This window comes from Mus caroli, chromosome X (genome assembly GCF_900094665.2).
Source record: "Mus caroli chromosome X, CAROLI_EIJ_v1.1, whole genome shotgun sequence".
NCBI lineage: Eukaryota > Metazoa > Chordata > Mammalia > Rodentia > Muridae > Mus > Mus caroli.
In genome coordinates, this window is record NC_034589.1 from 70,731,445 (window position 1) to 70,750,170 (window position 18,726).

The window sequence follows — 18,726 nt, forward strand, 5'->3', positions numbered from 1 at the left end:
AGGGAAGTGGGGGGCGCTATGGGGGACTTTTGGGATAGCATTGGAAATGTAACTGAGGAAAATATGTAATAAAAATATTAAAAATTAAAAAAAAATTAACATTCCTTCTACCCTGTGGGTTTTCAGGATAAAACTAAGGATATCAGTCTTGATAGCAAGAGTCTTTACCCACAGAACCATTTCTCCAACTTAAGCCAAATGCATACAATTGTCTCAGTAAAATATTTTCTAAATAACTTAAGTATACTTGAGGACAAGGATACACTTCAGAAACAATGATCAAAATGTATAGCATCCTTATATACCTTATTTACATTTCATTAGATGCTTGGTTGCTTATATTAATTAACTTTCTTCAAACCATTATTTTATCTTTAAAACATTTTTGTAAAACATTATTGTAAAATGTCAGTAATGTTTTAAACATACAATAACAGTTTATTAGTACAATTTGGGTTTTTCTTATTTTAAAATACAATTTTCTATGGGGTTTAAGGTTAGGTGTTATTTTTTTATGCATAAAATGTTATGAAGTGGTTTATGGGTTTTGTTAAAGATGTATAATGCAGTGCTGTAATATATGTGCACACTGAGAAATAATTATACCAATTAAAGTCAATTAACATTTCAAAAAAAAAAGAGGTTCAGTCCATTATCATCAAGGCAGGAGTATGGCAGCATGCAGGCAGGCATAGTTCAGGACGAGCTGACAGTTCTACATTTTCATCTGAAGGCTACTAGTAGAAGACTGACTTCCAGACAGCTAGGGTTGAGGGTCTTATATTCCACACCCACAGTGACATACCTACTTCAACAAGGCCACACCTACTAATAGTGCCACTCCCTGGGCCGAGCATATACAAACCTTCACAAGGTTATATCCCCAAACTCTTACAAGTGAAATTTCTAAGTTATCTCTGGTATTTAAATCAAAATTAAGTTCCCAAATCTGCTATTGTAAAATTGAAGACTTTTAAGCAACAGTCTGCTAAATATCACAGCTTGATATTCAAAGGGCCCAAAGCTCATTCATTTTAAATTTAATAGTAATACAAGCTTGTTTTTGACAAAGACAGCCACTTCAAGGAGGAGGGAAATTATACAGAAATAGACTGAATGGTTAGTGAACTTCTATCCATAGTTACTCACGCTTGCTGTACACCAGAAAAAGAGTGCTCATCCCAGCCTGTAAGTGCTCGCCAATAAGGCATTCTACTCGCCAAATTCCAGCTCTGGATGGTATCATTTCCAGTGTCTCAAAAACACCTTTTAAAATGAAAAGGAAGAAAAATTGTATTTCATTAAAAAATGAGTATGGAATAAATTGGCTTATTTACAATATGTAATATGAAAATAGAGTTACCAAAATTCAGTTCCATCACCTTAGATCTCTCAAGTGCAAAGGATTTACCATGTGATGTTTTGCTCTGAAAAAAATCCTAGAGGTATCTTTACTATTGGCCAGATGTAACCTTCAAGGTGAATAGAAATCACAATAAGATCATCTAGGATCCAGGGCACTAAGTAAAGGGATCTCAAGTTATAAGAAGCTGGAGGGATGGGAGAAGCTGGACAGGTGGCTCAGGGGTTAAATGTGCAAGTGGTCTTGCAGAGGACCTGAGTTTGGTATCCAATTACCTATGTCAGGTCATTCACAACTGCCTGCAATTACAATTCAAGGGGTTCTGATGACTTCTTCTGACCTTCGTGGGCACCAGACACTTATATGTGCATACAGACACAGACATAAAGACACACACACACACACACACACACACACACACACACACACACACACACACACACCTGTACTATTTAAAAGGGACAAATGGAGAACTGAAATAAAACTGTGTTTTGATCAACACTGTCATTAGTGCTTCATCAATATATTGGTTACATCTGTAAACAAATCAGTCTTGATAGCTGCTAGTATCATGTGGGATTTGAGAGGAATATAATAAAAGATTCTTAGGGAAGTACTATCTGGTTTAAGTAGTTTTTATGCATCTGAAATTATCTCATTCATTTGCTAATGTATTTAAATTTGTGTATAGGATAAGGTTACTTTGAAAAAGTAAGGCATTTCAGCAAGGAGATTCTCTGAAACTCATTATATCAATAGTACCATTTAAAGTAAGTTATCAATAAATACAGTAGATAGAGGACAGTATAAGCTATCTCACACCTGGGTAGAGGTTGAACACTGCCATTTTATACTCCTCTTTTTTCCGTACAGTGAAAACATGTCCACTGAAATGAATAGATTGGATGTTCTCATTGTTGCCCATGCTGAGAAGATACCATCGAATCCTTTGATCTTGAGCCATTACTAAGCCTGGTAGGGTATCCATTACATAACCATTGATTGCTAGAGAAGAACACAGAGAAAATTACTAAATTCTATCACTTAAGTTCCTGTTTCTCCACAGATAATACTGACATCCTTCAGCATTTCACTTATTACTTTTCAAGTCTCTGGCTCATGGCTCATTTGAAAAAGTACACACTATATTTCACATTGAGCATAATTTATGTATGGATTTTATTACCATGGAAGCGATAATTCTCTTTCAAAGTGGGGTCTTCCATCTGGAAATTGCAGGGTGTCTTGCAGTTCCTTTCCACATTTTCAGTGAAGTACCAGCTCTTGGTCTCATCAAAGATAGTGAAAAGCAGAGCAAATTCCTGTACTGACACTTGTCTCCCATGAGCAGGATTCAGTGTGTTCGTGTGGCAAATCAGAAGGGGTCCAATTAATCCCGAGTGCATATCTCTTTCCTAGAGTTCCCAGGAGGGCATTAATTGTATTAGTGTAAGTTCTCTCTTATCAACTTGCATGCCAAAGTACCACTCATTCTATGTAGTAGATTCCAGAGTAATATTTCTAACATAGAAAAGTGACATCACTTCCCTTGCTTAAAAATCTCACTGTTCTTAGGATAAATACCAAAATGCTTACCATAGAAGATAAAAATCAGGCTGGAAAAGATAGCTCAATGGTTAAGACCACTGGCTGCTCTTCCAGAAGATCTGTGTTTTATTCCCAGTACCCACATTTCAGCTCACAACTGTTTTTAACTCCAGTTCCAGGGGATCCAAAGCCTCCTATGGTCTTTGTGGACAATAGGCATACACATGATGCACAGATGTAAACACAGGCAAAACACCAATACTCATTAAAAAATTCCAAAAAAGAAATAATAAAGACCCTTTTTTTAAAAAAAAAAAAGTGAGAATATGGATATCCAAATAAAGAACGGCTTACAAGATCAACATCAGAGAAGTAAGCCCAGGCCTTGCAGTCAAACTCATCTTCTGTGGGTGCCATATGATGTTGTACTTTCCAAAAATAAATTTTGGTTTCATTAGGCTTGACAAAGTTTCTTCTAGGGTCTTCTCCTCTCTGATCTTCTTTATAAGAAATGAGGCTAGAATAGAAGGAGTAGGGACGGGAGGCCTGGTTTTTGAAAGTTACCTGAAGACGAAAAAAATCCAGGAGAATATTTTTTTAGAATATTAAAATCTTAAGGTTTTATATCTGTATCCCTCAATCTTTTGGTCTATATCCAATTTTTATTAACTTAGACTTTAAGAAGAAAGTTATGAGAAAAATTTGGATTCTAGTTTTATAAGATGAAAATTACAGAGGAGAAACTTATTAAACACCTAAAAGTAAACAGAAAATCTCACTATGTCTTGAAGAGTGACTATTTAAGGTTTCTTATAACAAATTCCAAGATGGATATATATTATCTTTAAAATTTTTTATTTATTTTCATCAGTTCTTTGAGAATTCCAAACTGTAACTTGATTAAATTCATCTGTACTTTTTCTCCCAGATCAAAACCTACATCCCTACTCACCCACTTTGTGTCCTTTTAAAAAATGTTTTCTTTTTAGATTAAAAAAAAGTATGGGGCTGGAGAGATGGTTCAGCGGGTAAGAGCACTGAGTGCTCTTCCGAAGGTCCTGAGTTCAAATTCTAGCAACCACATGGTGGCTTACAACCACCTGTAATGACATCTGATGCCCTCTTCTGGTACATCTGAAGACAGCTACAATGTACTTATATATAAAATAATAAATAAATCTTTTTTAAAAAGTATGCACATTTATCATAAAATATATGCAAAGTAAAATAAATTCCAAGTTAGAAAAAAATGTATCTATAATCCCATAGCTTTAGAGGCTTCTATGTTTATTAGCAGTCAGCTGGAAAAAATGAATGAATATTTTTGGAATAAAATAAATTAACTTTGATCTTTTTCTTAAAATGCACCAAAAGTTACTTACATTTTGTAGGACTTAATGAGATATAGTTGAGTAATAAAAGTATTTTCCTTAAAAAAGTATTTTCCTAAGTTTACTGTCTCTTAATTTCATAAGATTTTCTTAAAAAATAAAATAGTTTTTTAGGTTGTAACTCATAAAACGTTCCACTTTGACAATTTCACTGCTTTTATATTTATAAAAAAATTCCCTCTACCCAGAAGGCTTTTAAATATTTTATTTTATAGCATAATTTTATATTTAAATACTTTTAGTTAAAATTGTCACTGGTTAATATCTAATATGTAGCCGGGCAGTGGTGGCACATGCCTTTAATCCCAGCACTTGGGAGGCACAGGCAGGCAGATGTCTGAGTTCGAGGCCAGCCTGGTCTACAGAGTGAGTTCCAGGACAGCCAGGACTACACAGAGAAACCCTGCCTTGAAAAACTAAAAAAAAAAAAAAAAAAAAAATCTAATATGTAAGGTAATATTAATAAAATTATCCCCTCTAAAAAGACAAATTTACAAAGGATATTAACAGAGAATTCACAATTTATGTATAGTACAGTTCTGGAGTTTTATCCTAGTTAAAGGAAAATAATTATTTATAAAATAGAAAAGAGGGAAGCTGGGTGTGGTGGCATTCACCTTTAATCACTGCACTCAAGAGACAAAGATAAGATTTCTCCAAGTTGCAGGTCAAGGCTACATTTTAAATTGCTGTCTCAAAGAAATAAAAGGAAAAAAGGAAACGATTTCAAAGGTTATTCAAAGTACATGGTTAAGTAACCTATGGTTCCAACAGTTCATATAATAGATTATTATGTAGTCATTCTTTTTTCCTGTTTTGTTTTTATAGACAGAGTCTCTCTCAAGATTGTCCTGAACGTCCTTGAATTCCCTACATAGATGAGGCTGAAATCAAACTCAGAGATCCACAGGCCTCTGCCTCTGCCTCCCGAGTGCATGGATGGGAGGTAAGGTGGGGAGTTGGGAGGAGGATTAAAGAAAGGCATGTGCTACCACACCCAGCCACAGAGTCCTTCCTTTCTTACTTATAAAGTGTTTAATGATATAAAATGTTTATTACATAATACATAATTAAAAAGAAGCAGAATTATATATGATATAATTTCTAATACATAAAAAAATCAGGCAACAGATGAGAAATATACAACAAAATAACTATAGGATAATTTTCAACTTTTTAATTTTATACACTTTATTTTTTTCAGATGGGAGAATACTTTATTTTTCCCACTGATATATATTCATTGTGTTACTATATTACCTAGGATATTTTCATTCATGTGTATGATACAGCTTGAACATATTCCTTATATACTCGTCTACTCTTTCTCTTCCTTTTCTCTCACATTACTTCCTTTTGTTTCCACAAATCAGTCTTCTCATACTGTGACATGATGTTTTCTACTGATATTCACACTGAAGAATTATACAATTGAGTTTCAAAAAATTCAAAAAATCGTTCAAAGTAAGTTTGTAATTTTGTGCTAGGACACACATATCTATATTTGGTTGCATGTGTTTTGCAGGCTGTTATGTTAGGCCTAGACCAGTAGTCTCAAACTTCCTAATACTACAACCCTTTAATATAGTTCCACATGTTGTGGTGACCCCAGCCATAAAATTATTTTCATTGCTACTTCAAAATTGTAATTTTGCTACTGTGATGAATGGTAATGTAAAATCTGATATGTATCTGATTCATGAACCTTATGAAAGGGTCACCTTATCCTCTCAAAGGGTTGAGAACCACTAGCCTAGACTATTTAACTTCTAATTTTATCATATGTACATATAATATTTTTATAATTCGAAGCAAACTAAATATATAGAATTTTTTTTGGAATTCAATTGCCTTTAACTTACCATAATGTTGTCTTCAACTTCTGCTCTTATATATGGGCCCAACAACCCCAGGTGTTCATTTAATTCTCCACGGTATAAGGGCTGACTAAAGGAGCCATCAGTAAATTCCTGGAAAACTACTTTCTTGAACTGAGGTACATTGTCACTTTGATACCTGGAGAAAAAGAAGAAGAAAATCAGCACTTTATGGACCCATGAGGAGGGATATCTCACACTTTTGTTTTCCCTTTATTTGAGATATACTTAAGAAAAATTCATGATAAACGATAAATATAATGGTGCAGGCAGGAAAGAAAGAGATGAAAGATAATTTTCAGGGGCTAGCGATGTGGCTCGGTTTGTAGTGCTTGCCAACATGTAGGGATCTCTGACTTCCATTTCTAGTGCAGCAAAAACTAGTTATGGTGGCTGTAACTCCAGCACCCAGAAGCCTGAAACAAGAGAAACACTACAAGCTTTAAGCCTGAATGGGGGACATAGAAAGTTTGAGAATAGCCTTAGGTACCTGAGACTCTTTTACAAAAAGGGAGGAAGGAAGGAAGGAAGGGGGAAAGAGAAGAAAGGAAAGAAGGGTAGATTTTGGTTTCAGTACACAAAACACTTGTATAAACTGGCAAATGCCAAATAGCTAGAGGTCAGAAGTCCACAATTTGTTGATCTTTGAAATATTGTCTTCAGACTTTACTACTATGTAAGTTCTTTAAAAGCTGGAAGTTTTGTCTATTTTTTCTACTGCTTCATTCCCAGAAGTCAGAATATTATCTAAAATGAGGCACATACTCAAAATTTATTATTGACAGCTGGATAGAAGGCTCAGTGTTTAAGAGCACTGACTGATATTCCAGAGGTTCTGAGTTCAATTCCCAGCAACCACATAGTGGTTTAGAACCATCTGTAACAGGATCTGATACCCTCTTCTGTCATGCTGGTGTACATGCAGATAGAAGACTCATACACTCATTAAATAAACAAGTCTTTAAAAAATTTATTGGTTCCTGTCTGAAAGAACCACAGGAACAAAAATGCAGAAGATCCCGAGGAAAAGGAGGTCCAGTGCCAGGCTCAAATTGGGATCCAGCTCAAGGGGAGGCCCCAAGGCCTGACACTATTACTGAGGCTATGGAGCACTCACAAAAAAGGGGCCTATCATGACTGCCCTCTAAAAGACCCAACAAGCAACTGAAAGAGTCAGATGCAGATATTTGCACCCAACCAATGGACAGAAGCAGCTGACCCCTGTGGTTGAATTGGGGAAAAGTTGGAAGAAGCTGAAGAGGAGGAAGACCCTAGAGGAAGACCAGCAGTCTCAACTAACCTGGCCCTGAGATCTCTCAGACACTGGTCCACCAACCAGGCAGCACACACCAGATGATATGAGGCTCTCCAACACATATACAGCAAAGGACTGCTGGGTCTGGACTCAGTCAAAGAAGGTGCACCTAACCCTCAAGAGATTGGAGGCCCCTGGGAGTGCGGAGGTCTGGTGGAGTGGGGATGGGGTGGAGGTGGGGGGAGTAAAGACATCCTCGTGGAGATGGGGGAAAGAGGTATGGGATGTGGAACAGTCAGAGGGTGAACCAGAAGGATGATAAAATATGGATTGTAAAAAACGATTAGATAAAATTAAAAAAGAAAGAAACCTGCTTCCCTATAACAAGAAAAAATTATTGGTGAGTGTTAAATAAATATAGACCTTAAGAACATACTCTAAATATAAGAGAGCCTGGTTTCTATTTCTTATATCTCAAAATTTTAAAAATATTACTTTAAAATTCTGAACTAAAATATACACATCTTTCATTCAGAAATGCAGACATCTCCCAGAAAACTATATATCCCTTTCTACTCACACCTTGCTATCTCTCCGCTAAAAGTAACCACTCTTCTGATGCTTATAATAATCTTATTTCTTTGCTTTTCATAAGTTTACACTTCTAACCACACACATTCATAAAATAATTAGTCCAGTTTTGCTTTTTATTTTACGTATGTAAGGGGCAACAGTATACATATATTTAGATTTTTCTTTCATAAGTATTACAGTTGAGACATTCATCTATGTTGTAATTATAGCTTATGTATTCTCTGTTACTGTATTGTACTTTATTAGATTAATATACTCTAATCATATATGTATATATATACACATACATACATATACATATATACACTCACATATATGTGTACACACACACACACACACACACACACACACACACACACACACATGAGTTACCACTACATTTGTACATTGGGACTTGGAAATAGTCCTGAAATGAACCTTCAGGTAAATGTCTTGGGGAACAAATACATGTATTTGTTTTGGTCACACATGCAGGAATTGAATTGCTGGAAAGGACTATTTTATTCTTTGTAGATAATGGTACACTGCTTTCTAAATCAGCAGTTATATTTTCCATTTTTAACAACAATAAAATGTAGGAGTTCTATTTGGTCTAAATTCTTGAGTACATTTTTATACTTTTGGCTATTCTGGTGGTTGCACAGTAGTGTTTCATTGTAATTTTATTTTACATTTTCATGATCAATAAAGTGGTGTATTTTTCCATTCTATAGCTAATATCTCCATTCTCTTTAGCATACTTTTTATGTACATCAAGTTCATAATTTTATTGACTTTAATTATTTTTAAAGATTTCTTTTTATTTATGAGCATGCATGTCTCTGTGTATGTGCCACATGCATATCAGTGTCCACAGAGACCAGGAGAGGGTGTCAGAACTCTTGGAACTTGAATCACGGGCAATTGTGAACTGCCATTGGGTTCTGGGAACCAAATTTAGACCCTCTGCAAAAGCAGAAACTTCTCTTAAATGCTGAGCCAACTCCTCAGCTCCAAGTTTATAATTTTAGAACAGTGAAATGGATTTTATATTAATTCTTCTTGTATCTTGAATTAATCATTTTTATTTTCCAACCCTGAGATTAATACATTCTTCTTTCTTAGATGTTTGTGGCTCCATCTATTCATCTAATGTCTTTGCCTCAAGTGCTTGCTGAGGCAGAATTTCTCCTTATTGATTCTGATGGAAGCATTTTCATGTGAGAAGTCAGCTCATTTGAGTCTCTTTTTTTTTTCATTTTTACTGCTATTACTTCATTCTGTAAACATTCAGATTGACTGCAGACTTATATTCATCTAGAAAGACAAGTCACCTTTATTGTTAAGGCTATATAATAGTTCATCTGAATCAGCTCAAGGAGAAATGGAGACAGTAAAGAGTTCAACATGCAAATGGAGTCGGGAGAATGTAGTCCACCTCCACTTGGCCAAGTCATTTCCAAGTCTCAGCTAATAGAAAAGCCTGTGATTTGATTATTATTATAAAGTGTTTTGTAACCTGATTTTATCCCTAGTCATTCTTTTTTTCTCTTTTAGAAACAATTTTATATAAATAGGTCTTTTAACAAATACATGCATAGAGCATCCAGTTATGAGCATGATAGATTCCATGCTTTGTCCTTTGGGAAGCAGGTTCCTGCTTGCTCATCCTGTATGCCTATGCAGTCAGCTTCTCAAGCAGAGTCTTGATGCCTCTGCTAGTGCTTTTGTTTTTTTCTAAGGTAGGAATCAGGGTTTTCAGTCCACCTTTGACTTTGTTTACAACTTCTTGGTCACAACTCTGAAGAAGGGTGGAAAGAATAATGGCACCTCTGTTGATGCTGGCTCAGGACTTGAGGTTCTTCATACCAACGTGCTCTACAAGGGTTTTTGCAAAGCAACCTTCTTTTCCATTTTCTTTCATCTTTTTATCTTGCTCTATTAGTCATTTGAGAACTAGATGTCCTGCAGGATGCTCAGCAACATGAAGCTCTCCATCCTTGCCACCAGGATACAGTTCTGTTGGTGCCAAACCAGCGATGGTATCCATAGCAGGCTGAACATCTCCAGTAGTAGATTCCAGGATGTCCAACATCAGCACACATGCAGACATCCAGCACCACTTCTTGAGTGTGTCCTTGCAGGTAGCTCAGCAAAGTTGGGGAGATGGACTCCAAGAGCTCATGCTGGTGTATTGCAGTGTCTTTCTTGCTGTGTGTGCTGCCATCACCTTTCTGCAGAAGCTCGATTATCTCTGGCATTGTGTGGGTGGGATCTCTGGGGCTCATCAAGTACAACAGGACTTTTCTTCCATATTTGTCATTAACTATGCTGAGCAAGGAACTGATGATTTCTGATATGATTATCTGCTTCACAAACTTGGCATCATCAATACAATCAAATGCTGCCAGTAGAACCAAGTGAGAGTATTGGCCATTGGCAACCTTGTCCACATCCATCTTCATTGTTTTCATGATCGATTTCCTGTCCTTGGGTGTGTCATGCCACAGGCAGTGCATGGCCACTCTGGCGCCATCGTGTGTGTGGGCCAGGTACACCACTGCTTCCCGGATGGCTTCAATTAGTTCTGATCGAAGGTTTGGGGGTGCATAGGTAAAAAAGTCCAAGAATATTTTATGAACCAGTGAGTACTTAATCACAGCTCCCTTTTGGGCCATCGGAGTCAGAATCTGCTTCATTTCGTCCATGATAAGCTCTAGCTTTGCTGGCTGCAGCTCCAGCACCTTGTCCAGCATTGGATGATCTGCTGACTTGTAAAGCTGAAATATGTTCCCATACAGCTTCTCTGTCAGCATGTTCCTCTGTTCCAAAATGGCTTTGTTGTTGTATGGATACTCCATAATGGCCGATGCCTCTGAATGCCACAGAATCTTCCTCACATGACCTTTAAAACTTTTGATTATCTCTGAAACTTGTGGTTTACTTCCACACATGAGAAATTTCTTAACAATATTCCTGGAATATTTGGTTTTACTTAATTCAAGCAAGTCACCTTGTAATTCTTGGAAAGCCTGCTTCCTAGGCTCCTCATTCCCATACTGAATGAAATACTGGATCGAGTTGCAAAGGCAATAGTTTTAATTTTCCCTTGAATCAACTTCTGCAAATCACTCATGAGCTTCACCCGTTTTTTTTTGTTGTTTGTTTTTTTCTTTTTTGTTTTTGTTTTTGTCACAATCTTTTCTTCTAAAGCTCTTCCAAATGTGCTCTGCTCGAACCATGATGTTATAGTTGGTCTTATCACTGACCTGCCTGCTTTGCTTCAGCTCTTTCTTCTTCTTTTTGAAGTCATCCCACTTTGGGTTTCTTGGCTGCTGATTCATCACTTTCACCATATGGCTGGAATTTCCACTTGAATTTATTAGCCTTCTGAAAGTTGTCCTTCGGTCCTTTGCCCCATTGTGGCTTGGTCTTGAACAGCTTCACACCGTTCTTGCCAGTTTTTTTGGCACCTTTCTCAAAGTTCTCAGGTGTGACTTTAGGTCCACCTTCCTTAACAGCTTTCCTTGGGAACGTTTTTGAAGAACTAGACTCACTGTTTTTATGAAATCTATTCTTTGCTTGTGATGTCTGTGGACTCTTTTCTGTAATTTTTTTCTTCCCTTTGACTTCCATCATAGTACTTCGCACATGTGGGGCAGAAGCTTGTGGATCTCTAGTCATTCTTATCTTCCCATTTCATTATGTTTTCTTCTTATGCTAATATTTAGTCCATTTCAAAAATTTGGTTTGTAAAAACATATTATAACCAACAAGATCCTCTGATGGATTAGGTGTGAGTTTGGGAGTGGGGAAGGAGAGATAAGCAATAACTTTAAGTTTGGGGTCTAAATAAATGAAATGAAGGAATGGCCATTAATAATAACACGATTGGGAGCTAGACAGATGACTTAGCAGTTTAGAGTACTTGGTGACTCTCCAGAGGACCCAAGTTCAGGTCCTAGAACTGACGTGATGGTTACCAATTATCTGGAATTCTAGTTTCAAGGGATCTGACTTTTTCTGATCTCTGTGGGCATCAGACACATATATGGTGCAATTTGAACATGCAGAAAAAAACCTCATACACATAAAATAATCTAAAATTTTTAAAAAATAATAGCATGATTGATATGGATAACACCAGTCTAGTGGATAGTGAGAAACTGACTGTATAAGAAAGAAAAAAAGGAACTTCTAGAGCAGCAGTTCTTAACCTGTAGGTAATGACCCTTTGGGGGGCTGAACATCAGATATCCTGCATATCAGATATTTACATTATAATTAAAGGGTCATAACATTAGGAAGGTTAAGAACCACTGGCTTAAAGAAACATTTTTATGAGGGGTAAAGGAATGAGATAAAGTGCAAAATTTGTATGGTGGGCTTTATATAGGAACACAGATGGTCTATTTATTGTCATTTTTTTTGTGAGTCAGAATAACGAAGGGTATCTCTTCTTTCTCTAGGACCTGTATTGTGCATCAGCTACCCAATTCTGCCACCTCAATACCCTGCATACCTTGAACTTTTTACTCTACTCTAGTAATACCTGTTTCTGTACCTCAAAGTTCTAAACATGCCCATTCTTAGAGCTTCTGTCTTTTCTGAGCTCTATCACCTTGCCTCATTATCATTTAGGCCTCAACTCCTCAAAAGAATTTTTTTTTTTACTATAACAGCTGAAGTGACTTGAACCATTCTATATTATTTTCTGAATAGCACCCTTGAAATTATCTTATTTCTCTTTTTATATATGTATCTATACATGTATATGTTTGTGAAGGTCAGGGATGAGCCTTGGATGTCATTCCTCAGGAGCCATCTACCTTGTTTTTAAAGATAGGTGTCTCTCACTGAACCTGAAGCTCAACAATTAGGCCAGGCTTGCTGGCTAATAACACCCCCTTCCCAGACATATATCTGTTTGCTTCTGCCTTTCCAGCACTAGGATTATAAGTAAGTGCTACCACAATATTTTTTTAAAGATTTATATATTATGTATACAGCATCCTGCCTGTATGTATGCCTGCAGGCCAGAAGAGGGCACCAGATCTCATTATAGATGGTTATGAGCCATCATGTTGTAGGGAATTGAACTCAGGACCTAAGGAAGAGCAGTCAGTGCTCTTAACCTCTGAGCCATCTGTCCAGCCCTCACCACATTATTTTTTAAGACTTTTTTTTTTTTGAGAACTGTGTATGTGTGCATGTGTGTATGTATATGAGGGTGTGTGCTCATGGAGGCTGGAAGAATATAACAGATTTCTGGAAGCTGGAGTTATGGGTAATTATATGGGAACTGAAAACTGAACTTGGGTCCTATGCTGAACTCAGGTCCTTATATTCTCACATCAAGCACTATATTGACTAAGCCATCTTCCTAATCCTCCTTTAACTATGTTTTTTACTAGTTGTTATCTCTTGTACTAAGAGAAGGTAAGCTCCTGCTATACTGTATTTAAGTGCCTGAAACAATCTATCACACAGTAGGTAGTCCATTATATTTATTGACTGATTCTCCTAATGCCTTTCTTCTATATTTGCTTTCTCTAACCTAGTTCAATGTTATTTGGCTCTCCTAAAATCAAACCACCCGTTTTTCTTTTGGATTGCCCATATTTTAAAAAACAGCCCTATCCACTTGGGGCCCATCTGAGGCACAGCCAGCAGAGGTGAGCTGTGTGCTGTCTCCTGGCCCATGGCTCTCTTTGCCTTCCTGAGGAGCTTTGTGGAGGCTCCAAGGAGCATCCAGATTAAACCTCTCCCAGACAATCCCATGCCTGGAAGGTCCACCTGGGGCACAGGCAGCAGAGTCCATCTGGGGCACAGCCAGCAGAGGTGAGGAACTTGCTGTTCCCTGAGTTCCACCATCAGGATCAAGGCTCTGTCTGCTTCCCCAATGAGTCCCGTTGACACCAGCAACATTCATTCAACACCAGAAACAACCAGATGGCTAAAGGACAGCATAAAAACACAATTAACAAGGGCCAGGGCAATATGGCCCTGCTATCCTGCTACAGCAAGCTCTGGATATTCTAACACAACCTAAGCACAAAAAGATGACACTAAAACAATCTTATAAAGATGATAGAAGCCTTGAAAGAAGATAAGAATAGATCCCTTAAAGAAATACAGGAAAATACAAGGAGACAGGTAGAGGCCCTTAAAGAGGAAGCAAATAAATATAAAGAAACAAAGGAAAGTACAATCAAACAGGAAGGACATGAATAAAACTATTCAAGATGTGAAAATGGAAATAGAAGCAATAAAGAAAAGACAAACTGAGGCAATCCTGGAGATGGAAAACCTAGGAAAGAGAATAGGAACTGCAGACACAATAGAATACAAGAGATGGAAGACAGAATCTAAGGCATAGAAGGTATATTAGAAAAAATTGATACATCAATAAAAGAAAAACCTAAAGCTAAAAAGTTTCTAACACAAACATATAGGAAATCTGGGACACTATGAAAAGACCAAACCTAAGAATAATAGGAATAGAGGATCATAGGATCAGAGTCAGTCTCACAACACCCAGAGGAAGCTGCTCTCCCAAGTGCTCTAACATACCTAGGATCATAGGATTAAAGGTAAGGAGGACATAACATCTGCCCCAACACCGGAAGTAACTGGGACCAGTTTTTGGGACCACCCAAAAACTGCCTGACTGTGGTACTGGTTCCTGCTAGTATGGGCTAGTGCCCAGCGCAGACCTTGGGTGCGAACTCTGCAGCCAGTCCCACAACCCCCAAGAGGAAGATCCACTCCCAAGTGCTCCAACACTCCCAGGATCATAGGATCAGAGCCAATCGCACAACACCCAGAGGAAGATCCACTCCCAGATGCTCTAACACACCCAGGATCATAGGATCAGAGCCAGTCCCATAACCCCCAGCGGAAGATCCATTCCCAAGCGCTCTAACATGCCCAGTATCATAGGATCAGAGGTGAGGAGGACACAACATTTGCCCCAACACTGGGAGTAACTGGGATCAGCAGGACACAGGCAACCAGGAACTCTGCCAGATCAGTGGCATGGGTTCCTTCTGGTCTAGGCTGGTGCCCTGAGCAGAACTTGGGTGCAAACGCTGCAGCCAGTCCCACAACACCCAGAGGAAGATACAATCCCAGGCGCTCCAAAACTCCCAGAATCATAGGATCAGAGCCACTCCCACAACACTAAGAAAAAGCTCAACTTCCAGGCACTCTAACATTCCCAGGATCATAGGATCAGAGGTGCCCTGAGCAGACCCTTGGGCGCTAACTCTGCAGCCAGTCTCAAAACACCCAGAAGAAGCTCCACTCCCAGGTGCTTTAACATGCCCAGGACCACAGGATCAGAGGATCCCAGGATCCCAGGATCCCAGGAGCTTGGTCACACCAGGATCTCAGGGTCCCAGAGGCAGCTTGACTCCTAGGAGCTCTGACACACCCAGGATCTCAGGATCCCAGAATCAGAGGATCACAGAGACAGCTGAACTCTGAGGAGTTCTGACACAACCAGGATCACAGGAAGGACAGGCTCTAGTCAGATATATCAAGGGCAGATAGCACTAGAGATAATCAGATGGTGGGAGGCAAGTGTAAGAACAAGCAACAGAAACCAAGGTTACTTTGCATCATCAGAACCCAATTCTCCCACCATAGCAAGTCTGGGAAATACCATCACACTGGAAAAGCAAGATTTAGATCTCAATTCACTTCTAGTGATTCTCTGATAGAGGACTTTAAGGACATAAACAACTCCCTTAAAGAAATACAGGAGAGCTGGGCAGTGGTGGCACACACCTTTAATCCCAGAATTTGGGAGGCAGAGGTAGGCAGATTTCGGAGTTTGAGGTCAGCCTGGTCTACAGAGTGAGTTTCAGGACAGCCAGGGCTATACAGAGAAACCCTGTCTCAAAAAGAAAGAAAGAAAGAAAGAAAGAGAGAGAGAGAGAGAGAGAGAGAGAGAGAGAGAGAGANAGAGAGAGAGAGAGAGAGAGAGAGAGAGAGAGAGAGAGAGAAAGGAAGGAAGGAAGAAAGAAAGAAAGAAAGAGAAAGAAAGAAAGAAAGAAAGAAAGAAAGAAAGAAAGAAAGAAAGGAAGAAAGGAAGAAAGAAAGAAAGAAAGAGAAAGGAAATAAATAAATAAATAAATAAATACAGGTGAACACAAGTAAACAGCTAGAAGCCCTTAAAGAGGAAACAAAAAATCCCTTAAAAAATTACAGAAAAACATAATAAAAGAGGTGAAGGAAATGAACAAAATCATCTAAGATTTAAAATTGGGAATAGAAACAATAAAGAAATCACAAAAGGAGACAACCCTGGAGTTAGAAAACCTAGGAAAGAGATCAAACAGAATACAAGAGATAGAAGAGAGAATCTCAGGTGCAGAAGATACCATAGAAAACACTGACACAACAGTCAAAGAAAGTGCAAAATGCAAAAAGTTCCTAACCCAAAACATCCAGGAAATCCAGGACACAATGAGAAGACCAAACCTAAGGATAATAGGTATAAAGAGGTAGAAAAGAGTGAAGATTCCCAACTTAAAGAGACAATAAATATCTTCAAAAAAAGTATAGAAGAAAACTTCCCTAACCTAAAGAAATAGATACCCATGAACATATAAGAAGCCTACAGAACTCCAAATAGACTGGACCAGAAAAGAAATTCCTCCCATCACATAACAGTTAAAACACTCAATGCAATAAACAAAGAATACTAAAAGCTGTAAGGGAAAAAGGTCATGTAACATATAAAGGCATATGTATCAAAATTACATCAGACTTCTCACCAGAGACTATGAAAGCTAGAATATCCTGAGCAGATGTCATACAGACCCCAAGAGAACACAAAATGACCGCCCAGGCTACTATACTCAGCAAAACTCTCAATTACTATAGACCGAGAAAACAAGATATACCATGACAAAACCAAATTTACACAGTATCTTTCCATAAATCCAGCCCTACAAAGGACACTAGATGGAAAAGGCCAACACAAGGAGGGAAACTACACCTTAGAAAAAGCAAGAAAGTAAAACTCAAAAGAAGATAGCCACACAAACATAATTCCACCTCTAACAACAAAAATAACAGGAAGCAACAATCAATGGACTCAATTCCCCAATAAAAAGACATAGACTAACAAACTGGATATGTAAACAGGACCCAGCATATTGCTGCATATAGGAAACACAACTCAGTGACAAAGGCAGACAGTTCCTCAGAGTAAAGGGCTGGAAAACAATTTTCCAAGCAAATGGTCCAAAGAAACAAGCTGGATTAGCCATTCTAATATCGAATAATATCAACTTTCAACCAAAAGTTATCAAAAAAGATAAGGAAGGACACTTCATACTCACCAAAGGAAAAATCTACCAAGAAGAACTCTCAATTCTGAACATCTATGCTCCAAATGCAGGGCCACTCACATTCATAAAAGAAACTTTACTAAAGCTCAAAGCACACATTGCACCCCACACAATAATGGAGACAATAGCCCATTCTCAGCAATGGAGATCATGGACAGATCTCAGGAATGGACAGATCATGGAAACAGAAACTAAATAAAGAAATTAAACAGTGAAACTAACACAAGTTATGAACCAAATGGATCTAACAGATACTTATAGAACATTTCATCCTAAAGCATAAGAATATAACTTCTTCTCAGCACTTCATGGTACCTTCTCTAAAACTGACCATATGATCAGTCACAAAAACCATCCTCAACTAATATAAGTAGATTGAAATAATCCCTTGCATCCTATCAGATCACCACAGATTAAGGCTGGTCTTCATCAACAACAAAACAATAGAAAGTGCATATACACATGGAAGCGGAACAACACTGTACTCAATGATAACTTGATCAAGGAAGAAATAAGGAAATTAAAGGCTTTTTAGAATTTAATGAAAATGAGGACACATCATATCAAAACTTATCGGACATATTGAAATCAGTGGTAAGAGGGAAAGTCATAGTTCTAAGTGCCTCCAAAAAGAAACTGAAGAGAGCTTACACTAACAGCTTGACAGCACACCTGCCAGCTCTATAACAAAAAGAAGCAAATACACACAAGAGGAGTAGATGGCAGGAAATAATCAAACTCAGGGCTGAAATCAACCAAATAGAAACAAAAAGAACTATACAAAGAATCAACAAAACTAGAAGCGGGTTCTTTGAGAAAATCAACAAGATAGATAAACCCTTAGCCAGACTAACCAGAGGGCACTGAGACAATATTCAAATTAATAAAATCAGAAATGAAAAGGGAGACATAACAATGAAATATAACTTAAAATAATTATCCTGTTTGTTGAATAGTAACAGTTGAAAATATTAAAATCATGTTCTACAAACATCAGGAAAATATTGATAATTTTTCTCACTGTGCTTGAAATTAGCATTTTCTTAATGTTTAACATTGTTTTTGCTATTTTGAAATTTTTAAAATATACTTACTGACAAAATAATTCCTCTCCTAGAAACACTGATAATCTTTTCTATGTGAACTGATTGTTAGACAAGGTACACAGATATACAATGTGTTTTAAATTCTCTCTCACTATGTCAGGTGGTATCATATAAGGGCTTTTGACTATATTTCTTTTTTTTTAATTTTTAATATTTTTATTACATATTTTCCTCAGTTACATTTCCAATGCTATCCCAAAAGTCCCCCATAGCGCCCCCCACTTCCCTACCCACCCATTCCCATTCTTTTG

The 18,726-nt window shown here is 37.6% G+C and overlaps 1 protein-coding gene and 1 pseudogene across 1 annotated transcript in view; both read right to left on the reverse strand.

Annotated features, from left to right (window-relative positions):
* F8 (coagulation factor VIII) overlaps positions 1 to 18,726 on the reverse strand; it is a 276,933-nt gene that overhangs the window by 54,184 nt on the left and 204,023 nt on the right. Inside the window, exons 15-19 of the mRNA XM_029473023.1 lie at positions 6,165 to 6,318; positions 3,266 to 3,475; positions 2,550 to 2,778; positions 2,186 to 2,368; positions 1,150 to 1,266 (exon numbers count right to left, since the gene is read on the reverse strand). Coding sequence (XP_029328883.1) covers positions 1,150 to 1,266; positions 2,186 to 2,368; positions 2,550 to 2,778; positions 3,266 to 3,475; positions 6,165 to 6,318 — 893 coding nt within the window. The remainder of the gene's footprint in view (positions 1 to 1,149; positions 1,267 to 2,185; positions 2,369 to 2,549; positions 2,779 to 3,265; positions 3,476 to 6,164; positions 6,319 to 18,726) is intronic.
* On the reverse strand, positions 9,686 to 11,744 carry LOC110286713 (annotated as a pseudogene).